General features: G+C 55.6%; 1 protein-coding gene across 2 annotated transcripts; it reads right to left on the bottom strand.

The window, feature by feature from the left end:
• LOC120498188 (speckle type BTB/POZ protein) lies at window positions 1–19,129 on the bottom strand. Of its 2 annotated transcripts, XM_039700620.1 has the most exons (10): window positions 18,826–19,119; window positions 13,057–13,189; window positions 12,305–12,426; window positions 9,191–9,342; window positions 8,671–8,798; window positions 6,635–6,812; window positions 5,646–5,701; window positions 5,054–5,176; window positions 2,311–2,453; window positions 1–1,082 (listed from the first exon to the last, which is right to left on the bottom strand). In XM_039700620.1, exons 2-10 carry the CDS (start codon window positions 13,132–13,134, stop codon window positions 938–940), a joined length of 1,125 nt encoding a protein of 374 aa, XP_039556554.1. In that variant the 5' UTR covers window positions 13,135–13,189; window positions 18,826–19,119; the 3' UTR covers window positions 1–937. The 2 variants fall into 2 exon arrangements, with proteins under 2 accessions (XP_039556554.1, XP_039556555.1); XM_039700621.1 differs by lacking the exons at window positions 1–1,082; window positions 2,311–2,453 and adding an exon at window positions 4,299–4,965 and having other exon boundaries at window positions 18,826–19,129.
• Between the last annotated feature and the right edge of the window lie 5,334 nt (window positions 19,130–24,463).

Here is a 24,463-nt window from a genome sequence, read left to right as displayed (position 1 = left end):
TACAAAATAGGAATTATTTATATTTTCCAAAAGAAAAACAAAAAGAGTTCCCAGCTATTGAAACATCTCTGCTGTAAGAAGTGACTAAATAGAAAGGGACAGGCTGGCCCCAGACAGCCAGACCAGGTACAAACAGTGTAAGAACCACGGAGCAACCCCGGGACGCGGCACGCGGCCGTCAGCAAGGGTGAATTCATCCTGGGGGTTTGGGGTGTTTCTCTCCTTAAAAAAAGAGGGAGGAGAGGGGAAATAAAGCAGGGGAAACGCCCAGAGCATCTCCCACAACGTTTGAAACAGAAACCGTCGGTGCTGCTCTCGGCTCGAGGGGTCTGCAGTCCTCTCCCAGAACAGCCTTCACCGCCCCTCGCGCTCCGAGCTGGCCTTTCATACAAAAAGGGGCTTTTGAACCGTTTTTTCTGTTTGCAGTGGACACACAAGTGCTAAAACAGCAAATTCAGCTCCCGGCCGAGGGCAGCGGGGCACGCGCGCGTCCAGCTCAGCGCGGCCGCCAGGACTTTGGGAACGTTTGCCATCAGTACTGCTGGAGGTTTCCTCCCCAAAACCTCGCTGGAACTGCTGCCTTCACTCCTCCAAAGCCAGCGGAGTCCTCTGGCCCAGGCATCCCACGCACGCAGAGCCCCGGCCGGGGGTCCCGGGGCAGCAGCCGGGTCCTGGAGGGCCTCAGGCGGGTGCAAGGGAACACACAGACACAGGGAATCGCAGGAACAGCCCCAAGCCCACCCTCCCCCCTTTTCCCAAAGTTTCTCGGTGCTGTTGGACAAAGTCTGGATGTCACACGGAGCAGCCTCTTCCCCCCAACAACAGAGTCCCAGCTCCGCGGGCCCCGCCGGCTCCCCGCTGCTCGGGAAGGGCTGGGCACAGCGGCAGCAGCAGCTGGGGCCGCTTCCAGAAAAGCTCGGGACGGGGCCGGGCGGCTTTAGGATTGCTTCAGCCGCTTGCGGGGCGGGCCCAGGAACGGGCACTGCGCCGAGGCCAGCGAGCGATAGGCCTCGGCCACCAGGTGTGGGTGGGACACCACCATGGACTTCCAGCCCGACGTCTCCATCACGTCCGAGGCGTGGCTGCAACAACACAGGGCGGCCTGAGCACGGGGAACGGGAATGGGGAAGGGGGGCGGGGAAGGGGGCTGGGGGGACTGGGAATGGGGCTGGGAATGGGGCTAGCATAACTGGGAATGGGGACTGGGATAACCGGGTGCAAAATGGGATCAGGGACTGGAATAACCAGGAATGGGGACTGGCATAACCGGGAGCAAACTGGGAATGGGGACTGGGATAACAGGGAATGGGGACTGGGGTGAGAGACTGGGATAATCAAAAGCAGACCTGGATCAGAGACTGGGTAAGAGGGAGCAAACGGGGATTAGGGACCAGGATAACAGGGAACAAACTGGGATTGGGGTCCAGAATAAGAGGGAACAAACTGGAATTAGGGACCAGGATAACAGAGCAAACTGGAATTAAGGACCAGGATAACAGAGCAATCTGGAATTAGGGACCAGGGTAACAGGAGCAGCCCCCAGGCTCTCCCAGGGCCCTGAGGAACTCGGGGGTTTCCTCCTCCTGGGCTCTCCCAGGTGTCTGAGGGGTCTGGCCCCATTCCAGGCTTGCAGCTCAGGAGGAAAAGCTGCAGCAGATTCCAGGTGGGATGGCAGAACACAGAGCTCATCCCAAGGCCAGCTCTGGGCACAGGAATGGTTTAAATCGATATAAAAAGCCCTGGAAGAGCTGCACTGAGTGACAGAAATGTTCCATTTATTAAAGCTTGGCAGGGATTTTCCATCTGCTGCTGGATTGAGAGCTGGAATCAATCCCTCAGCATCAAATCATGGAATGCTTTGGGGTGGAAGGACCTTAAAGCTCATCCAGCTCCACGGACAGGGATGGCTCCTGCTATCCCAGGCTGCTCCCAGCCAGGACAATTCCAGGATCAGAACTCCCTGGTCCTGCCCTGCTGCACCTTCTGGTGATCCCAGGAAGCTCCAGAGCAGCTCCCAGGCTGTTCCCACTCAACAAGCCCAGGGGACAAGGCTGACCTGGGACTGGGGCAATTCCACGAGTGGAATGCTGGATAAACCATGGATCACAGGGAGGGAACTCAAAAATGCCAGAGGAAAACCTTCCCTGCATGGGCCAGGGCAGGAGAGAGCCCTGCTGCTCCCAAGGAACAGCTAACACCAAATCCTGGCATCCTGCTTTGTCTGGAGTGAGCAGTGAGAGGGAAAAGGGGAAAGAAAAGGGGGAAAGGGGAGGGTTTGGAGGGTTCGTCCATCCTGGTGCAATTACTCACTAATTAATGAAGTCCACAGCCTGGGTTTTGAGCTGGTCTGCGCTGTGCAGGTCAGCCAGGATCAGGATCTCAGCTGCATTCTCCACGGACAGGTTACTGCAGAGAGCATCCTCACACATCACCTTCAGCCTCTCCAGGGCATACTGGATAAAAACAGGGAATTACACCCAAAATTACCCCTGGGTACTGCAGAGAGCATCCTCACACATCCCCTTCAGCCTCTCCAGGGCATACTGGATAAAAACAGGGAATTACACCCAAAATTACCCCTGGGTACTGCAGAGAGCATCCTCACACATCCCCTTCAGCCTCTCCAGGGCATACTGGGCCAAAAACAGGGAATTACAGCTGGAATTACATCCAGGTACTGCCCAGGGCATCCTCACACATCACCTTCAGCCTCTCCAGGGCATACTGGGACAAAAACAGGGAATTGCACCCAAAATTACACCCAAAATTACCCCTGGGTACTGCCCAGGGCATCCTCACACATCACCTTCAGCCTCTCCAGGGCATACTGGGACAAAAACAGGGAATTACAGCTGGAATTACACCCAAAATTACATCCAGGTACTGCAGAGAGCATCCTCACACATCACCTTCAGCCTCTCCAGGGCATACTGGGACAAAAACAGGGAATTACAGCTGGAATTACACCCAAAATTACCCCTGGGTACTGCCCAGGGCATCCTCACACATCTCCTTCAGCCCCTCCAGGGCATCCTGGGATAAACCCATGGAATTCCAGCAGGGAATTCAGGGGGTGGGAACCCTCAAGCTGTGCTCCTCCACTTCAGGTTTGCTCCCTGGAATGTTCTGTGCCCTGAGCTGGGATCCATTTGTGGGATCTTTGCCATGGGATCAGCTCCATCACTATAAATTGATTAATTGGCTAATTGATTTTAGGTTCTGACTGAGATTTCCCCCTGTGGAGATTGGATTTAAATGCAGAATTCCAGCTCATGAACCCCATTTTCCCTGAAGCCTGGCTGATAACAGAGGCAGAGCACTCGGAGTTTTCTCTGGCAAATTGAGAGGGCAAATCAAATTTCTTTGCTAATCTGTCTCAATAAATAAAGCAGTTTATGGGGCCAGCCATGAGTTTGGATAATTGCCTGTCAGAGGCTCAAAATGTAACAAATAAAGCTGGGTACTCTCCTGCTGCAGATGGAACATTCTCCTCCATGTAGCCACTTTTTAGTTTCATTTTTGCTACAAATAACTCATTTTTAATTACATTGTTGGCCCCGAGTGGCTGCTGTGGGCTCTGAGCAGCAACATTTCCCCTTCTTCCTTTTTTAATTCCACCTCAGCTCCCCCAGCCTCCTGCACTGGGAGCTCCTGAAGTTGAATTTTGGTTGGTTTTGGGCTAATTACAGCTTTTTCCTAAGAGACAGCAGAGCTCTGAGGGAGCTGCTTCAGTCCCCGGGGTAAATACTGGATGTGCTTTCATGGAGGAGTTTTTTATTCCTGCTTTTAAGGCACACAAAGGGAAAGCAAAGCTGTGTTAAAAGGCAGCAAAGTCAGAATTAAAGCTCTCCCTGCCCTAAGTGCTGCTCCTGCAGTCAATACCTTGGAATGCTGGATAAATGTGGGGATGGCTGTGAGCACTCCTGGAACCTCCTGGCTCTGATTCCCACCCCAATCCCAGCTGGAATGGAGCTTCTCCCCCTGACCCAGCCTGGGATGGAGCCCAGGGACACAAAGGGGCACAAAGCACCCCCAGCCCAGGAGAACCCCAGGATTCCAGGAGCAGGGAAAATCCCGGGATTCCAGGAGCAGGGAAAACCCCAGGATTCCAGGAGCAGGGAAAATCCCAGGATTCCAGGAGCAGGGAAAATCCCAGGATTCCAGGAGCAGGGAAAATCCCAGGGTTCCAGGAGCAGGGAAAATCCCAGGGTTCCAGGAGCAGGGAAAATCCCAGGGTTCCAGGAGCAGGGAAAATCCCGGGATTCCAGGAGCAGGGAAAACCCCAGGATTCCAGGAGCAGGGAAAATCCCAGGATTCCAGGAGCAGGGAAAATCCCAGGATTCCAGGAGCAGGGAAAATCCCGGGATTCAGGCTCCAGATTGGGTCTTTCCCTAGCACTGAGCCACTTCTAAGGGAAAAAAGAAGAAATAGGGAATAGTTTTGGTTGTAAATGATGGATTTTCAGGGGTTAACAGAGCTCTCATTCCCATCTCTGGGGCTGCAAAGGGGAGGGGAAGAGCCCCAGGGAATTCCAGCAGCTCCCAGGAGCAGCAGGGACTGGCACTGCAGCAGGAAAACCAACACCATTTCCCACTCCGGGGTTTCCAGAGCCTCAGGGCTGACAGGAGGCAGGGCAGGACGAGAACTGTTTGTCCAGACTCTGCACTGCTCCGGGGATTTGGGAATAACCACATGGAAAAACATCCCTGGGTCTGCTCTGTAATTGTCTCCTCAGCCCAGCTCGGATCATGCTGAACAGGCTCTTCTGGGAGCTCCAAAAAATCCTTAAAAATGAGCAGTAGAGCAAAAATTCCTGATGGTTTAATGGCAAGATCTGCAGCAGAGTCCTCTGGAAGCTCCAAAAATACTTAAAAATGAGCAGTGGAGACAGAAATCCCTGGTGATCTGTGCAGCTCCAGGTGTGTTCTCTGTCATCTGCTGGTCCAGGTGTGTTTCCAGGTTTCCCTGGAAGCCTCAGTTGTCCATCCCAGGGCTCTGGGAGCACTGTGGGAAGGAAATCCCACGGCATTCCAGCCCATAAACCCGAGTTTACCTTGTCAGCAGCTGCCAGCAGATCATCAGCCATCTTGTCCAAGTTTGGGGCCTTCCCAGTGTAAATGAAGCACATCATCTCCTTGAACACCTCGGGCTCCACGTCGTTGATCTCAACCCGGTTCTGCAAGGGCCAAACGGAGCCTTTTGGGGTCTGCCAAGGGGCTCCAGGGCTGCTCCTAGCCCAAAACCCCTCAGAGCCAGAGGGAAATCGGTTACAGGGAGTTGAACTTGAGAAGGAAAGGGGAAAATGGGGAAAAGGAAGGGGGAAAAAAAGGAAGGGGGAAAAAAAGGAAGGGGGAAAAAAAGGAAGGGGGAAAAAAGGAAGGGGGAAAAAGAGGGGGGAAAAGGAGGGGGGAAAGGAAAGATGTGGATGGAGCAAGAACAACTCCAAGCTGTATCCCATTCTCCACTTCTCCCTGTCTCCCCAGCCTCCTCCCCCGGGAGCACAGGGACAGCTGACCCCGGGTCCCTCTTTCCCTGCTCCCTTCAGCAGAGGTGCCCCTGTGTGACAGGAGCAGCTCCAGGGGGATCCCCAGGGCTGACCTGAGCAGGGCCTTTCCCTGCTGGCGAGGCCCTCCCCTGGCTCTCACCTTCTTGCTCTCCTCCATCTCGTGCTCGAACATGGCGCTGAACACCGGGGAGCGCGCTGCGGGGAACGGGACTGGCTGGGAATGCTGCAGCCCCTGCCAGGCCTGGCTGCTGCTGCCAGCACCTCCCCAGCCCCAGCGCTGCCCACCAGGGACTGCCTGGCACTCCCACAGGAGCTGTGCCTGCTCCTGAACCCCTGCAAGTGTCCCAGGCCAGGCTGCATGGGGCTGGGAGCACCCGGGGATTGTGGAAGGTGTCCCTGCCATGGATGAGCTCTGAGCTCCCTCCATCCCCCCCATTCCCTCCATCCCAAACCATTCCTTCCACTTCCTCCATCCCAAACCAATCCCTCCATCCCAAACCATTCCTTCTACTTCCTCCATCCCAAACCAATCCCTCCATCCCAAACCACTCCTCCCCCATTTCCCCATTCCCTCCAAACCCCCAATCCCTCCATCCCAAACCATTCTTCCACTGCCTCCATCCCAAACCATTGCCTCCATCCCAAATCAATCCCTCCATCCCAAGCCAATCCCCCCCGTTCCCCTATTCCCTCCATCCCAAACCATTCCTCCCCCATTCCCTCCACCCCAAACTGTTCCCTCCCATTCCCCCCATCCCAAACCATTCCCCCCATTCACTCCATCCCAAACCACTTCTCCCCCATTCCCCACACACCCTCAATCCCTACATCCCAAACCGTTCCCTCCCATTCCCCCCATCCCAAACCAATCCCTCCATCCCAAACTAATCCCAAACCACTCCCTCCATCCCAAACCATTCTCCCATTTCCTCCACCCCAAACCACTGCCCCCACCCCAAACCATTCCCCCCAATCTCTCCATCCCAAACCATTTCCTCCATCCCAAACCAATCCCAAACCAATCCCTCCATCCCAAACCATTCCCTCGTTCTGTCCATCCCAAACCACTCCCCCACCCCAAACCACTCCCCGCAGCCAGCCCATGGCCCCAGCCCCGGGCACACCCACCTGCCAGGATGGCTTTGTGGCCCTTGAACTCCTGGCCGGCCACGCAGAGGCAGCAGTCGGTGAAGCGCGAGTTCTCCCAGAGCCCGCCCAGCTCGTCGGCCAGGCGGCACTCGGGCACCTTGACCATGTTCATGGTGTTCTGGCCCGAGATGTTCACCGAGTCCTGCACCACGCTCACCTGGGCACAGGGACACTGCCACTGCCCAGCCCTCTGCTCCCAGGGCCCCCCCAGCCCTCGCTTCAGGCACCGAGGGGTTAAAAACTCCCACTCTTAAAGGATCCTTGGCACAGATCCCTGCACCGGGGTGTCCATCCCAAATCCCAAACCCCAAACCCCAGACCCCACCGGGGGATTTCCCTCCCAGCCCCACTCTGACAGCACGTCCATGCAGTCCATGAGGAGCTTTCTGAAGGAAGTGGAAGGTGATTTTTGCTCTTTCCTGATTTTTTCCAGACACCACACCTGACCCAGTTTCTCCTTCCATCCTTGTGAAACCTCCCCAATCAATAATGCAACAGCCAGCACTCCAGGGGAAACCAGGGACACACAGAGCTCCCCGAGCCCAGCACAGACCCCTCAGTGCCCTCCTGCTTCTCCTTCCAGGAGAGCTAAACATTCCACAGCACAATTAAACCCCACTGCAGACCGAGCTCAGCAAAGCCCAGCTTATGGCAGACAGTGAGGGACACTGGGGGAGGCAGTTCCCAATCCCTGCTCCAGAAGGGCCTGGGCAGCACCAGCCCTGGTTAAACCTGGGTAAATCAGCTGCAGCAGAGGGCAATTAGCAAAGCTCAGTGATTAACTGTGCCCTGCTGCAGCCAGGAGTGATGGTGCAGAGGTGAGGCCATTCCCTGGATTTGCTGTCCAGCCCAAGGCAAATTCCAGCTCTGTTCAGGACCAGGGGCCAAGGGAGAGCAAGGCCAGCCAGGGAAGCAGCACAGGGTGGGAAAGGAGAAGGAAGCAGGAAGGAAAAGGATCCCAGCCATGGATGCCAAACTAGGTAAGGATTTGTTTCTGCCATGCCAGACTCTCCTTTCCCCTCCCATTTTGTCCTCAAGGAAGGGCTCCCTCCATCCCTAGGAATTTCTGCTGCTGATCAAACATCCTTGAGATGTTTGTTCGTTTAAACATGTGCATGATTATGATGGCCAAAACCGGAAAAAAAACACCCCAAAAACAAACCAAAACCCCTCCAAAAATCCCAGCTGTCAAAGGACTTTGAAGCCCTTCTTTTATTCCTGAAAGAAAACACAGCAAAAGAAAAGACTCCCAGAAAAAAAGTGCAGGAGATGCAAGGAGAGAACAACTTGTTCTGCTCTCTTCTGGTAGGAAAAAAAAAAAACCAGCTCCAGGAGGGGGTTTGCAGTTAAAAAGACAATGGGAGAGAGGCAGAAGAAGCTCTGAAGACACTAAATTAGAGCTTCTATTTGCTCATTAAGGTTTTTCAACTTAAATCTCTGGGTTTGGAAATAACTGGCTGCATCTTTGCCTGGAATAGCACAAGAGAAATAATAACGATGTTGTAGAAAAACACAAACACAATGACCAGAAAATGGTGATTACTGCAAAATCCCCTTTTCTCACATTTTTCTCTTTGCTGGCTGTGCAGACACATTGAAGGAAATAAAGAGAAGCTCTCTTATTGAGCAGGGCAGTTCCCAGGGCAGATCCAGGCTGTGATTATCCCAAGCAAGCCTCAAATCAAGGAGCACAAACAGAGGGATGGGAACACCAAAGCACCAGGAAATGATCCTCAAACCTGCCCAATTCCCACCATCATTCCAGGGAAAAGCCGAGCAGGAAGCAGCCAAAAGGCAGAGGGATGAACCAGGGAAAAAAGGCACAGGCAGAGCAGAGAGCCCCAGGGTCAGAACACCCAGCAGTGATCCTGATCTGTGAGGGGGGTGAGGGAAGGGCCAGCCCTGCCTGGGCTGGGGAGCTCTGTGGGGCTGGGGAGCTCTGTGGGGCTGGGGGAGCTCTGTGGGATCAGCCCTGCCTGGGCTGGGGAGCTCTGTGGGGCTGCAGCAGGGCTCACCTCACAGAACAGGGTCAGTTTGTCATCTGGCAGGAGCCCGTTGGCCTCGTCCAGCAGGAAATCTCTCCTGATGAACTTCTTGAAGCCCCAGTCCTTGCCTTGCACGAAGCGATAGGCGCGCTGGCTCTCTGCGGGATAGGCCTGGCTTAACCCGGGCCAGGGGCTCAGCAAAGCCCAAACCCTGGCCCAGCTCACCCCAGGAGGGGTCTCACCCACCCCAGGGAGGGTTTCCCTCCCCCAAAGGGGTCTCACCCACCCCAGGCAAGGTTTCCCTCCCCTAAAGGGGTCTCACCCACCCCAGGAGGGGTCTCACCCACACCAGGAGGGGTCTCACTCACCCCAGGGAGGGTTTCCCTGCCCCTGAGGGGGTCTCTCTCACCCCAGGAAGTGTCTCACCCACCCCAGGGAGGGTTTCCCTCCCCTAAAGGGGTCTCACCCACCCCAGAAAGGGTTTCCCTCCCCCAGAAGGGTCTCACCCACCCCAGAAGGGGTCTCACTTCCCCTGAGGGGTCTCACTCACCCATGGCCTTGGTCTCCTCTCCCTTGGCGTTGAGGATGGAGAATTTGAACTTGGCCCTGACCTCGCTCTTGGGGCAGCTCACCAGCAGCAGGTACAGGGACAGGTAATCCTTGCTCTCCTCGTCCAGGCCCTTGGGGTTCACACGTAAACACCTGGAGAAGGGGGGTTGGGAATGCCAGCAGGTCAGGGATGCCTCCAGAGGAAGGGCACTGTGGGACTGTCTCTTCTGCACAGCAAACAAGGGCTGAAAACAAGCCCTGAGCCCCAGGAGAGCACGGGGGCTGAAAGGAGCAGAGCTGGGGTACAGCTGCACCCCCACACTGAGAGACACCCCCAGGAATTCTGGGCAGCCCACCAAATCCCCAGGGAAAAGAGCAGGGAGAAGGGCTGGAATCACTGAGAAGCCCCCTGGATACCAATCCTCACAAAGGAAAGTGAAATAAATAAAATGGAGGCAATGGGCTCGAGGAAGTGCAACAAATGCAGAGAAATGGTTGATAAAATGCCACAGGAGGCAGCTGCAAGGAACAAGGGATTTCTGGAAGGCTGGTGGTTCTTCAACAAAAAAAAAAACAAACCAGGGTTAAAAGGAAAAACTCCTCCTGTGTGAAGAAAAGGCAGGAAGAGGCTCTTCCATGACCTGAAACATGACACAGAATCCACCAAGAACAAAAAGCAGACAGATAATGAACAGCTCCCACACACAGGGACCAAATCCACAGATCCAGATGTTGCAGGGAGGGCTGAGAGCAGAGGGGACAAAGGTGACAGGAACAAAGGCAGGCCCAGGAAAGCACAGCTCTGCCACCCGAAGGAGGGAACTCACACTGTATCCCATGGATACAATTCAGCCAGGGGCTGCTTTCCCACCACTGAAAAGGGGAATTCTGAACCACTCAACAGCAGGATAAAACCAGGATTCAGAGCCCACGGATGCACCAGGACACGGCTCAGAGCAGACACAGGCTCTGAGCAAAGTCCACTCTCAGTGACTGGAAATGATTGAGGCCTCAGGGAAGATAAGGAAGGTTTAGAGGAAAGGGAAAGGCCCCAAATGAGGTCACCCTGAAGAGGCAGAAGCAATGAGAGGACATTGGCACTTCCCTCATCCCTGTGTGCTCCATGGCCACAAAAAGCTGCCACTCACAGACAGGGAATTCACAGCAGGAAAAATTCACTTTTGAACCCCATGGAGAATGAGGGGCTGGAAGTGGGAGGGTGAAATGGGCTGTGCCCTCACAGCCTCACCTGGGCTCCTCACAGCAATCTGTTGTGAGGGTAGATATTGGTTTGTGTGCAAACACTGCTGAGACAGGGGGTGTCACGTGCAGGACAACCATGTTTCCATGGATTGCCCTGCCCCCAAGCCCAGCCCAGCTGGGATGAACCCCTCTCCCTGGGCCTCACCACTTGAGTTTGTCGTTGGCTCCAGAGGAAAAGGTGGAGCTCTTGATGACCTCCCCCATCTCCTCCCGGCAGAAGCTGAAGTTGTTGATGGTCCACATGTAGGAGAACTTCACCACCTTGATCTGGATGGAGAGAGCAAGAGCTTTAGGGTCAGCCCTGCCCATCCCACAGGGACAAAGTGCAGCCCCCAGCTCTGGGTGGGGGACCTGCAATGGCAGGAATGGCTCCAGGAGCTCCTGCAGGGCTGGGGAGCATCGGCTGCTCCTGTGTGACAGCTGCAGCGTGGGGCTGGTGGAACTGCTGTGGAACTGCTGTGGAACTGCAATGGAACTGCAATGATTGCTGTGGAACTGCTGTGGAACTGCTGTGGAACTGCTGTGATTGCTGTGGAACTGCAGTGATTGCTGTGGAACTGCTGTGGAACTGCTGTGGAACTGCTGTGGAACTGCTGTGATTGCTCTGTGTGCAACTAGAGTGTGTAACTGCAGAGTGTGATTGCTGAGTGTAACTTCAGTGCGTAACTCCCTCATGTAAATGCCCTGTGTGTAACTCCCTGTGAGTACCTGCACACCCAGCAGGCCCCACAGCCCCCCAGAGCCCAGGAGCACAGCCCAGGGGCACAGCCCAGGACAGCTGACCTGTGTGTAACTGCAGTGTGTAACTGCACATCCAGCAGGACCCAGAGCCCAGGATCACAGCCCAGGGTAGCTGACCTGTGTGTAACTGCAGTGTGTAACTGCAGTGTGTAACTGCACACCCAGCAGGACCCAGAGCCCAGGATCACAGCCCAGGAGAGCTGACCTGTGTGTAACTGCAGTGTGTAACTGCACATCCAGCAGGACCCAGAGCCCAGGATCACAGCCCAGGAGAGCTCAAACCAGGGTTAAAAGGAAAAACTCCTCCTGTGTGAAGAAAAGGCAGGAAGAGGCTCTTCCATGACCTGAAACATGACACAGAATCCACCAAGAACAAAAAGCAGACAGATAATGAACAGCTCCCACACACAGGGACCAAATCCACAGATCCAGATGTTGCAGGGAGGGCTGAGAGCAGAGGGGACAAAGGTGACAGGAACAAAGGCAGGCCCAGGAAAGCACAGCTCTGCCACCCGAAGGAGGGAACTCACACTGTATCCCATGGATACAATTCAGCCAGGGGCTGCTTTCCCACCACTGAAAAGGGGAATTCTGAACCACTCAACAGCAGGATAAAACCAGGATTCAGAGCCCACGGATGCACCAGGACACGGCTCAGAGCAGACACAGGCTCTGAGCAAAGTCCACTCTCAGTGACTGGAAATGATTGAGGCCTCAGGGAAGATAAGGAAGGTTTAGAGGAAAGGGAAAGGCCCCAAATGAGGTCACCCTGAAGAGGCAGAAGCAATGAGAGGACATTGGCACTTCCCTCATCCCTGTGTGCTCCATGGCCACAAAAAGCTGCCACTCACAGACAGGGAATTCACAGCAGGAAAAATTCACTTTTGAACCCCATGGAGAATGAGGGGCTGGAAGTGGGAGGGTGAAATGGGCTGTGCCCTCACAGCCTCACCTGGGCTCCTCACAGCAATCTGTTGTGAGGGTAGATATTGGTTTGTGTGCAAACACTGCTGAGACAGGGGGTGTCACGTGCAGGACAACCATGTTTCCATGGATTGCCCTGCCCCCAAGCCCAGCCCAGCTGGGATGAACCCCTCTCCCTGGGCCTCACCACTTGAGTTTGTCGTTGGCTCCAGAGGAAAAGGTGGAGCTCTTGATGACCTCCCCCATCTCCTCCCGGCAGAAGCTGAAGTTGTTGATGGTCCACATGTAGGAGAACTTCACCACCTTGATCTGGATGGAGAGAGCAAGAGCTTTAGGGTCAGCCCTGCCCATCCCACAGGGACAAAGTGCAGCCCCCAGCTCTGGGTGGGGGACCTGCAATGGCAGGAATGGCTCCAGGAGCTCCTGCAGGGCTGGGGAGCATCGGCTGCTCCTGTGTGACAGCTGCAGCGTGGGGCTGGTGGAACTGCTGTGGAACTGCTGTGGAACTGCTGTGGAACTGCTGTGGAACTGCTGTGGAACTGCTGTGATTGCTGTGGAACTGCAGTGATTGCTGTGGAACTGCAGTGATTGCTGTGGAACTGCCCTGTGTGGAACTGCTGTGGAACTGCTGTGGAACTGCTGTGGAACTGCTGTGGAACTGCTGTGATTGCTCTGTGTGCAACTGCTGTGTGTAACTAGAGTGTGTAACTGCAGAGTGTGATTGCTGAGTGTAACTTCAGTGTGGAACTCCCTCATGTAAATGCCCTGTGTGTAACTCCCTGTGAGTACCTGCACACCCAGCAGGCCCCACAGCCCCCCAGAGCCCAGGAGCACAGCCCAGGGGCACAGCCCAGGACAGCTGACCTGTGTGTAACTGCAGTGTGTAACTGCACATCCAGCAGGACCCAGAGCCCAGGATCACAGCCCAGGAGAGCTGACCTGTGTGTAGCACCAGCTCTCGGCCACGGGCCCGCTGGACATCTCAGCCGGAGGGGGGGGACTCGGCACCCTGGACATCGCCAGCTTGGAATCGGGCAGGGCACAGGCGGCAGGAAACGGAGCTCAGCTGCACCTGGGGGGGAGCAACACCAAAATCAGCACCCAGCATGGGAATGGGGCTGAGCTTCACCTGGGAGGAACCACAGAAACCAGCAACCAGCATGGAAACGGAGCTCAGCTGCACCTGGGGGAGAGGAACACCAAAATCAGCAACCAGCATGGGAATGGGGCTGAGCTTCACCTGGGAGGAACCACAGAAACCAGCAACCAGCATGGAAACGGAGCTCAGCTGCACCTGGGGGAGAGAGGAACACCAAAATCAGCAACCAGCATGGGAATGGGGCTGAGCTTCACCTGGGAGAGAGAGGAACACCAAAATCAGCAACCAGCATGGGAATGGGGCTGAGCTTCACCTGGGGGGAGACAGGAACTACCAAAATCAACAGCCAGGATGGAAATAGGGCTGAATGTCACCTGGGAGGAGAGAGAAGGAGAGAGGAACCACCAAAACCAACAGCCAGGATGGAAATGGGGGCTCAGCTGCACCTGGGGGGCACAGAGGGACAGAAACCATCAGAACTGAGGACAAACCAAACCAGCTCGAGGGGTTCAATCTCCCAGCACACAAATTTCTCTCTCCTCTCTAAACACCTGCAAAATGTGATGTTACACTGGAAGGTTTCATTGAAACATTTCCAGCACACACAAAGCACCCCAAAGGCCAGCCTGGAGCCCGGGATTTGGCAGAGGGAAGAGCCCAGGCTGAGCCTTCTGCTCACAGCTTTGTGTCCTGCAGCACCTCACACACAACGGGTCATGATTCCTCCAGCAGGAGCAGCAGCCAGGGAAGGCAGGCAGGGTTTTTGGGATTGGCCACCTGTCTGCACGCTGAGCTACAAGATGGTCAGGGATGGAAAGGCTGCAGCAGGAGGAAACGCAGGGAATGAATAAATAAACCATGAGAGCAGGCCATGAAACTGGATTTTGTTGTTAAAATTGCAGTAAATTTCAGTGGTTTAGTTGGTAATTAACACCTTTTTACTCGTTGCCACGCAAGGTATTCTGATCTCTGCAAATAAAAGTTCTATTTAAGAAGAGTTAAAAGGATGGATTAAAAGAAGACATAAAACCAAGTTAAAATAACTTTGGAGTCCCCTGAAACAGCAGTTCCACGATCCCTGCACACATCCCTGGCCAGAAGGTGGGAATGAAACCTGCAGCCACAGCCAGGCGTGCTCCCTGACAGGGAATTCTCCATTAGCTGGGTCTGCCTGCAGGACACTGCAGATGTCACCAGGTGTCACCTCCCCAGCGGTGCTGGCACCTCTGCACGGGAGCTGGATGGAAAAGCACGGCAGGCACGGAGGTCTGAGGGAAATATTTGGGAAATAATTCAGATATCACGGCTCAGGAGAGGCAGGGGCACACGTCAGGCACAGGCAGAAATATCAAAACACAGGAAACAAAACAGAAAATATTATTTTATGGCCCCCTGTGTACAGTGAGAGTTTGCTACTCCTTGGCTATAAATAACAAACTCCTGGCTCGAGCCAGAGTTAAAATCACAGCTCAGAGCAGAGCGATTCTCACCCCACTCCCAAGCACTTCCAGATGGAGACATTCGATCCAGGGCAGAGCCAGAGCACCTGGAGAAGCACAGGAAATGTTCCCTTGTCACCCTGTCCTGCCAAAATCCCCTCCCGGCTCCAGAGCTCAGCTCTGCCCCGAGCAGGGAAATCCCTGAGACCTCACCTGCCACAGGTGGGCACAGCAACCCAACAAAGAATCCCGGAACAGACTCCAGAATCAGGACTTTTGCCCCAAAAATCGGTCATTTTCTGCCTCTCCGGATAAACCGACTCCCTCCTAAGAAAGGCAGCAGAAATTCCCGGGAATTTCCACTTCCAGCCAGGTTTATTCACGGAAAGGGAGCTCAGGGGAGGCTGGGAAGGAAGGAGATTTTTAATTGAGGGGTTCAAAGGCTGAGTGGCTGCTCCTGGGGCCAGCAAAGCATCAAAGGGAGGGGGAGCAGGACGGGACCACGGAGCAGGAAAAGCTCCTCTCCTCCTGCACCCCTCAAAGGCTCGGCAAGGACAGCAGAAACTTGGCTTTGGAATGGGAAATGGGAAATGGGAAAGGGGCAGGGAATGAAAGGGCAGAGCTCTGCTGGCCCTGGGGCTGTGCCCTGCAGGAAATCCCAGGCAGGGAGTTCACCTGCTGAAAAGTCTCTGCATGACACGACCCAAGATGTCCCCAAACAACTTCAAATTCAGTGTTTATACCCTGAGCACTCCAGAGCATTTTCACCAATGTTTCTGAGCTCACAGGACCCCTAATATCTAAAATAAGCCCATTTTCAGATTAACCTCTGGACTTCTGCTGTGTTTAATTCTGTCCCAGGTGTGCACGAGGCCGTTCTCTGCTGCTGGAAAATGATTCCTGTTATCACAAGCTGGATCAATTTTCAAAGCCCCAGCAGTGCTGTGTTTAATTCACAGCCCGAGTGTGACACCAGACCCAGCCTCAAATGCACAACTTCAACCTTGTACTCGTGCCTAAAGCCAGTTTTAAAGCCTAAACCAGAACCTTCCCAGGAGGATCTGTAACACAGGCTGAGAAAAGCTGAACCGAGCTCTCAATAAGAAAATTTCAGCCTGATTTTCTCTAAAATCAGCAGATCCTCCTGGGTTCTGCTGCATCCATGGCCAACCAGCACCTTCCAGATGGGAATGTTTAATCCCTGCCACAATACTGACTTTATGAACTCTACAGATGCCTAAAAATAAACTTTATAAACTCCACAGATGTCTAAAATTCCCTGGAGCCGTGAGGCCAGCGACACCTCGGATCACAGCAGTGCAAGCCCTGCCTGCAGCCAGAGAATTCCCTCCAGGACACCCAGGAGTTCCCCAGAATTCCCCTGCACTGACCACAGTCGGTGCTTTGGTGCCTTTCCAGCCCTAAAAACGTGGAGGCAAAACCCCAAAACAACGCCAGCCCCCCAGTTCCAGCTCATCCCTGCTCCTCCTCCTCCTCAGCCGTGCACAGCAGCACAGAGACTTCCAGAACCTCTCCTGGAGCAGCACAAACCCACAGGGATCACCCACAGGACATCCCAAAATCCCATCGCAGGGCAGCCTTGGGAATGTGTCCATTCCCTGGGGAGCTGTTCCAGTGCCTCACCACCCTCTGGGGGAAGAGCTTTTCTCTAAAATCCACCCTAAATCCCTAAAATCCACCCCAAATCCCTGCTGACACAGCCCTCGGGTCCTGTCCCTGCTCAGAGAGAAGAGCTCAACACTCAATTTCCACTCAACTTCCTCCCACAGCAAGCACTGAGGGGACATTTAAAAACACAAAACCAACAACAAAAAGAATCCAGTCTGTTCCCAGCTGAGTTTCTGAGCAGCAGCAGCTCCTCTGCCTCCTGGGGGGTACAAACACCTCACCCCCTGCCCATCAGGTGTTCCTGCACTTGGGCACACGTTTTCATTCCAGGGCTCCCAGCTCCAAGCACAGACTGCCAGCAGCAGCTCCCGCACTGAGAACCAAGGAGCAGCTCCCTCACTGACAGGGATTTGGCCGTTCCTGTTTGTTTGTTTTGGGCTTTCTCCATTTTCCGACAGGTTTCTGCCGTGTTCCCTCCCTGCACCGAGCAGCAGAGCCCAGCAGAGCGAGGCTGAGGAAGCAGAGAGATCTTACATAACCCTCCAGCCGTGCAGCAGACCGGCTGGGAGCAGGATCCCACAGAATTCCCGGGAATTCCCAGCGTGGAGCTCCCCCAGCACAGCAGCAGCACTCCCAGCTCCCTGCAGGGATCACCCTGGCACTGGGATGGTCCTGGGCTCCCAGGTGGGCAGGAGTGAGCAGCAAACCCTGCAAGATCACCCTGGCACTGGGATGATTCCCAATTGCAGCAAACCCCACAGGGATCACCCTGGCACTGGGATGGTGCCCAGTTCCCAGTGGGCAGGAGTGAGCAGCAAACTCCACAGGGATCACCCTGGCACTGGGATGATTCCCAGTTCCCAGGTGGGCAGGAGTGAGCAGCAAACCCTGCAGGGGATTCCCGGGTGATTCCCCATCCCAGGAGTGAGCAGCAAACCCTGCGGGTGATTCCCAGGTGGTTCCCCATCCCAGGAGTGAGCAGCAAACCCCACAGGGATCACCCTGGCATTGGGATGATTCCCCATTCCCAGGTGAGCAGCAAATCCCACAGGGATCACCCTGGCATTGGGGTGATTCCCCATTCCCAGGTGAGCAGCAAACCCTGCAGGGGATTCCAGGCTGATCCCCCATCCCAGGAGTGAGCAGCAAACCCCGCAGGGAAGGGCTGGGCACTGCCAGGAGCGAGGCTGGGACGTGCCCAGCACAACAATCCCACTGGGAGCACGCGCAGCCCCTGCCCAGGAGAGGCTCAGGGCACTCCCAGACCAACCCCAGTGCAAACTGGGCCAGGAGCTGCTCAGTTAACTGGTTTGACATTTAGCAGGGACAGGGCCAGCACCGCAGCCTCCTCCACAGGAAAGCAGCAGGAAACTGGGGTAACGAGGGCACAAACATCAAGAGTTTTTAACCACTTCAGTGTGGGCTGGGCTGGCAGTGATGCTCTCACTTTAACCTGTGTTTGTGCCCAAATCCCCGGGATTTTGGGGAGAAAAGGGGTAGTTTTACAACAGGAACTCCAGGGAATGAGGCTGTGAAATGTGGCAGCAGTTTCCATTTGATGGGCACAGTCCTGTGCCACTGTCCCCTGCTGATGGAGGGACAGGATGACACCCCCAGAGCACTCTGCTGCCGGGCTGTCCTGAGCTCAATCTCACTCATAACAAAATAACAAAAAGGGAAGAAAAAAAACCATCTGTTTTTTCTTCAGGTTGCAACAAAACAAGAGAGAAAATGACACCAAGTCGTTGTGGGCAGCTGGTTGGAAAATGTCACTGAAAGAGAAATCAGGTGGATGTTATACTGAAAGAATTCAGGGTTTAGAGTTCTGTTTTATAAAGCATAAATAAGTGTCATTCTTCAAACTCTCACAGGTCTTCACAACAAGCCACCACTTAGAGCTCCAAAGGCGAAGTGAAAAAAAGAGGAAATGAGGGAAAAGTGTTTCTTTTCCTTGTGTCAGGACGATGCTCTAGAACCACAACACAAACACATTCAGCCATGCTGAGCTAGAGCGAGCTGACAGCAGATCTCATCACACCCGAGATCCTCCTGCCCCTCTAAGAACTCCTGTCAGACCCAGACAATTCCAGCTCCCACTCCAGGCGCTCTGCTTTCCCTTTGGAACACCAGGAATGCGGACGATGCTTGGCAGCAGCAGCGCTCCAGGATGGCCCCAGCTCCCCGGCAAAGGGAATTATTTCCCTTTCCACACTGCAGGATGATGCACCATTTCAAACAGCACCACAGGCCCGACACCCGCCCGGGGAGCCCAGGCGCGCTCGCGGCTCCCAGTCCCGGCGAGCCCGGCTGGGCTCCTGCCCCGGCAATGGGCTCCCGGTGCGGCCGGGCCACAAGCTGTCACCCCGCTCGCACTCCGGCCCGCTGCGCTGCTCCGCTCGTGCTCCCCCAGCCGGCTCCAGGCTCCCCGCAGCCCCCGGCCCCCGGCCTGGCGATCTCCAGGAATCCCCGCTCCAGGTTTTTAGGTTTTTCCCCAACTTTCCCCCCCCCCCACCGTCACAACTCCTTCCCCTCCGCTCTCACCTCGCGGCCCGAGGAGCGGCCCCGCCGGCGGTGCGGCGCTGCTGGGAGGCCGGAGGGAGGCGGGGAGCGGTGCCCGGGCAGGTGCGGTGTGTGGGGACGGCCCCGGACCCCGCAGCCCCCTCAGGAGAGCACCAGCAGCGACGGATCACTATTTGGCAGCATGTCCTCCCGGGCCGGTCTCCGCCGAGCGCGACCCGGGGATCACTATTGCGCAGGTGCCCGCAGCAGCTCAGCGCGCATGCGCGCGGTGCCGGGGCGGCGGGGGGGGATATGGCGCTGCCCAGAACTGCCCTCACGGCCGCGCACGCGCACTGCCAGACTGACGCCGCCGGCCACGCCCACCGCCTTTTATAGCCGTGCGACCGTCGCGCGAGACCGCCCCCCCCCTGCCGCGAGCACGCGCGGCAGGGCCGGCTCCTGCGCATGCGCTGTGGCGCTGCCCCTCTTTGTGGCCGGTCCCGTCCGTGCCGCTCCCGCACACAGCTCGCCCTGCGGCGGGCGTGCCCGGCGGCCCTGCCCCTCTGCTGCTCTACCCCTCTGCTGCCCGCTGGCGAATGCCCGTCCGGCAGCGCCGCCCCGCTGTTCCCGTTCGGCACCGGCTGCTGCTGTCGCAGTGCCGTTCCACCGCGGGGCCGGCGCGGGCGGCGCTCTCGTTGCCCACATGTCCGCCACAGAGCCCTGCCCCACACGGCCCTCGCAGGCGGCACCGCCTTTCCCCCTCCCTGGGGAGGTTTCCGGGCGTGCCAGCGCACCTCTCTTTCCCTCACGGCTCCATGAGGGCCTGGCTGCCCGAGGGAATGGCAGGAACCATCTTCCCTCACGGCTTCATGAGGGGACACCTGCCTCCTGAGGGAATGGCCAGAACCACCTCTCCTTCCCTCACGGCTCCATGAGGGCCTGGCTGCCCGAGGGAATGGCGGGAACCATCTTCCCTCACGGCTCCATGAGGGGACATCTGCCTGAGGGAATGGCAGGAACCATCTTCCCTCACGGCTCCGTGAGGGGACATCTGCCTGAGGGAATGGTGGGTGCCATCTCCCATTTCCCTCACGGCTCCATGAGGGGACACCTGCCCGAGGGAATGGCAGGAACCATCTTCCCTCACGGCTCCGTGAGGGGACACCTGCCCGAGGTAATGGCGGGAACCACCTCGCCTTCCCTCACGTCTCCATGAGGGGACACCTGCCCGAGGGAATGGCAGGAACCATCTCTCCTTCCCTCACGGCTCCACGAGGGCCTGGCTGCCTGAGGGAATGGCCAGAACCACCTCTCCTTCCCTCACGGCTCCATGAGGGGACATCTGCCTGAGGGAATGGTGGGTGCCATCTCCCATTTCCCTCACGGCTCCATGAGGGGACACCTGCCCGAGGGAATGGCAGGAACCACCTCTCCTTCCCTCACGGCTCCATGAGGGGACACCTGCCTGAGGGAATGGCCAGAACCACCTCTCCTTCCCTCACAGCTCCATGAGGGGACACCTGCCTGAGGGAATGGCCAGAACCATCTCTCCTTCCCTCACGGCTCCATGAGGACCTGGCTGCCTGAGGGAATGGTAGGAACCACCTCTCCTTCCCTCACGGCTCCACGAGGGCCTGGCTGCCTGAGGGAATGGCGGGTGCTGTTTCCCCTCACAGCTCTGTGAGGAAGTGTTACCAAAATCCTCCAAAAACACTGTGAGAAATAAGACTCCACCCATTTTTCGGTGTTATCGAGTCAGGCCTTGCTTTCTTCTTGGCCCAGGCTCGTGTGTGGCTGGCAAAGTTGCTCCACACCCACGCTGATACAAAACTTTTAAACTTATTTATACATTTTAAGCACAGGAAGCAATTAATTTGTTGGTATGGCCCTTCTCTGCTACTTTGTAGTGGCTTGAAACCAGTGAAGAAAAGATGTCGTTGTTAGCAGTCCTTAATTACCTGAAGGTTTGTAGAGAAGCTTATCCAGAGCAGCTCACTTCCAGCCCCAGGGTGAATTAATTCCACCACACACAAAGCACTCCAAGAACAGAATTACCCAGGTTCCACAGCACAGCCACGCTTATTGCGATGGGAAATGCGAAATATTTTTGTCTTCTCTCTCCTTCTCCCAGGTGAGAAGTGCTGCTCCTGGCCAGGGGCTGCCACGTCCACCCACGGCTGGCTGCTGGATGATTGGGAATGTTCTCCACAGTGTCCCAGGTTTTCCTGGCAAGCGAATCCTCCTCTGAGCAATCCCCGGGTGCTGCTGCATTCCTTCGTGTCCCCGAGTGCTGCCCGTGGTGACAGAGCAGCAGGTGATGCTGTGCTGATGGAGAAATGGCTCTGCAAGGTGCAGGGCTGGTGTTTGCATTCCCGTGCTGGCCACACGCTTCTCCTGGAAACCGCCTTTCATCCCTCTTCCATTCCCTTTATATCCCCACCTAAGCTGCGGATTTTTAGCGATGTGTTTCTCCTCTCAGAGCTGAAGTAGCAGAGGAAATTGCAGCACCAGTTTTGCAGACAACAAAGAGATGCCCCCTCCTCCCCGGCAGCCTCTCTGTGCGCAGAACAAACAGAAATCCTCCTTTGATCCAGCACTGGCCAAGTGTCACTCTGCAGTGGGCAAGTCAAGTTCCTTTTCAGGATCTCCTGATCAAAATCCTCTTGTTCCCAGGAAGTGAAAAATTAAATTGGGCACCTGTGGAAATGGAGGTGGGGTTTCACCTCTCTTTGCTAAAGTTATTTAGGCTCAGCTCTGTCCCCCTTGGTGGCTGGGAGAAGAGAATTACTGTCACTTCTTGTGTTTGGGACACGATGCTGTGATAAATAAACAATTCCAGCTGCTTGAACCTGGGATGCTGGGGTGGGGATTTTGGCGTGTGTGAAGCGAGAGCTCTGAATTCCCGTCTCTAGGGACAATTCCCACCTGGATGGCAGCAGGCAGGTGGCATTTCCCTGTGACAAGGGACACCAAGCGCTGCCGCACCCCCGGGTCTGGAGGTGTCACCCTCTCCCTTTGATTTCCACGGGCAGCTGATTAAACCGACGGCTCTGACAGGAGCTGTGTGCGAGAATTTTAACTAGCTGCTGCTTTTTAATATTCACTTCCTCCTCGGGTTTAATTATTTTGTTCCTGCGTTTTCCCTTTCAATTTACTAAAACTCCAGAAATGTAATTAGGGAGAGGCTGAGCTGCAGAAGCTGCCAGCGCTTCTGGGCCGTGATGAAACGGAGCAGCCCTGCCTCCAGCGCGGGCTGCAGGACAGGATTCCAGTCATTATCCCCTTATCCAGGCAGGATCTGCGCCACGCCGGGATCCGAGCTATTGAAAATGCAGCACTAATTAAACTCCCCTATCAGGAGAGGATGAAAACGCAGTTATTTCATTATTTCCTGGATTTGCCAGCTCTGTGACGAACCCAAACAAACCCGCTGCAAACAAAGCCCGGCTCAGTCACGGGGGAGACTTAATGAGGCTTTAATTTGTGCGCGAGGTGCGCTGCCCTCTGCCCGTGCCAGGGGCACCTGTGGAGCCCATTTCCCACCCGGAGAGCCCCAGGAACGCTGTGCCACCGACTGCCACGGCCAGCTCTGGGGAGAGGCTGCTTTGTGTGCCATTTCAATCCTTAAATAACGTGGCTACCGCAGGTTCCCATGGTTTCCTTGTGAAATGGTCATTTTTTGGTTGCAGCCAATTAAGGATCCGTTCTCTCCCGCTGGTGTTTCCACCCCTCGCAGCCCTCCTGCTGCCACAGCCCCTCTGGAGGTTTCTCCTGTCGCAGCAGCCCCGGCTGTGTCACCTCAGCGCGCCCCGGGGGACGCTCGGGGCTGGGGACAGCCAGAGCTGCTGGATCCTGCAGTCCCCGAGCCGCGCAGGGCTGAGCATCCTCCGGCAAGGGAACGGAGAGACTCGGGTTTTGTGGTTTTTTAAATTTGTATTTGCTGCAGCCCTTCTCCTGCGGGTGGGATTCGCAGCGGAGCAGCAAAACCTGAGCGGGAGGCTGAGCCCAGCAGTGCCAGCTCCCCTTCCCTGTGCACCCGGGGGCAGGAGGGCGAGGGGAGCACCCCCGCCCCCAGCAGCTCCTCGGGTGGAGACGGGTTAAGCAGTTATTTTCCTGTGTAAATAAAATATCGGCGTCTCTTACAGAAATCCATCGAATATTGATGGATTTTATGCACGTGTAGGAAAGAGGGGGGGAATTGGCTCCTGCCAGGGTCGAGGCAGGAATCCAGAGGGTTGCAGGGTTTTCCTTCGGGTGGATTTTCCTTCCCTGGGAGGGGCTGGGATGGAATTCCCAGAGGAGCTGTGGCTGTCCCTGGACCCCTGCAGTGTCCCTGGACAGGGCTTGGAGCCCCCTGGGACAGTGGGAGTGTCCCTGGATGGAACTGGATGAGCTTTGGGGTCCTTCCAACCCAAACCCACTCTGGCATTCACACCCCAAACCGTGGCAGTCAGCACGGCCCCAAATTCCGTGCAAACCCACCGGGAGCAGCCCTTCCATGAGGGAATTCCTGCTGCTCTGCAGGGACAGCTCCCTCTCCAACCATTCCCAGTTCCCTGCTCTGAACATTTCCCACCCAGGTTTCCTTCCCTGCCTCCCAAGCACCTCCAGAAACCTTCCCTCAGTCCTTGCTGCTATGATTAAAAGCCACTTTTGTTTGGGAGAAAACAAACACCGCTTAAAACAAACGCTGCCCTGGAGGTTTCAGTCGCAGGGAATCTGCTGGGTTGCTATTTTTACCTGGATTGGAGAGGCATCAAAGCTGATTTTGGAGGAGAGGAGGAACTCAGCCTTTAAATTGACAACGGAGAGCGAGCAGCTCCCCAGCCCTGAGCGGGCTTTGGTGCTCGTTAGCAGCGGCTCCTGATGAGGCTGCTCTTGTTTTCCAGGCTGCTTTTGATCCCGCTCTCATTAAAACCTGATCCTGCTGGGGAATTGTTTCCCCCTCCCCACACCTCGGCCCCTGCGGGGTGGGGGAGCCCTGAGCGTTGTCCCCAAGTCCCCCAAATTCAGCTTTTCCCCTCAAACAGGAGCACGCCTTCCAGCCCGGCTCCCTCCCAGCACAAACCATTCCAGCATTTTGTTTTCCCAGCCACGCTCACCACAAACAAATTAACAAACGAGGGGTTTATTGCCTTGGAATATTCAGGGTTTGGGATTTTTGGAGCAGAGTTTTCTGCTGGCCGCGGGGAGAGGCCTCTGCTCCTGCCCCAGGGCTGCCTCCAGGTCCCTGCTGGGGGCTCCAAACTGGGAGTTCAGGAAGGGAAAATCCCAATATTTGGTTCCATGTGGGGACAATTAAACCAAACCTGCAGGGAAGCAAGTCATCAAATCATTAAATCATCAAATCTTTCACCAGCCTGGAAACCTTTCCTTGCTGTCCCCAAAACATCCTTGGGGTATTCAAAGGAAACCAAGACCCAAGGGAATAACAACAATTCCTTATCCACCTTTGCTCTCCTGTGACCAGAAAATCATCACTTACAGGATTATCTCCATCCCTACAAAACATCCAAAATTTCAGTCCCCTCTCCAAACATTTGTTTGGGTTTTTTTGGGTTTGTTTTTTTTTTTGAGCCATCTGCTGCTGGAGCTGCTGGAGCTGCAGGAGGAGCAGCGGGGATGAAAGGAGAGGGAGCGGAGCTGCCAAATTCCCCCTGCGGGAGCCGGGCCAGCTCCT

This window comes from Passer montanus, unplaced genomic scaffold (assembly GCF_014805655.1).
Source record: "Passer montanus isolate IOZ18808 unplaced genomic scaffold, ASM1480565v1 scaffold142, whole genome shotgun sequence".
Classification (NCBI taxonomy): Eukaryota; Metazoa; Chordata; class Aves; order Passeriformes; family Passeridae; genus Passer; species Passer montanus.
This window is presented reverse-complemented; position numbering and strand designations above follow the sequence as displayed.

What these genes read in the sequence shown, in the direction of transcription:
- LOC120498188 (XM_039700620.1), bottom strand. Translation starts at nt 13,134, where the DNA reads ATGTCCAGGGTGCCGAGTCCCCCCCCTCCGGCTGAGATGTCCAGCGGG. An exon ending in CCACAAAGCCATCCTGGCAG is followed by an intron (nt 5,702 to 6,634) that starts GTGGGTGTGCCC and finishes CGTTCCCCGCAG; the next exon opens with CGCGCTCCCCGGTGTTCAGC. An exon ending in GCTGTGGACTTCATTAATTA is followed by an intron (nt 1,083 to 2,310) that starts GTGAGTAATTGC and finishes GTGTTGTTGCAG; the next exon opens with CCACGCCTCGGACGTGATGG.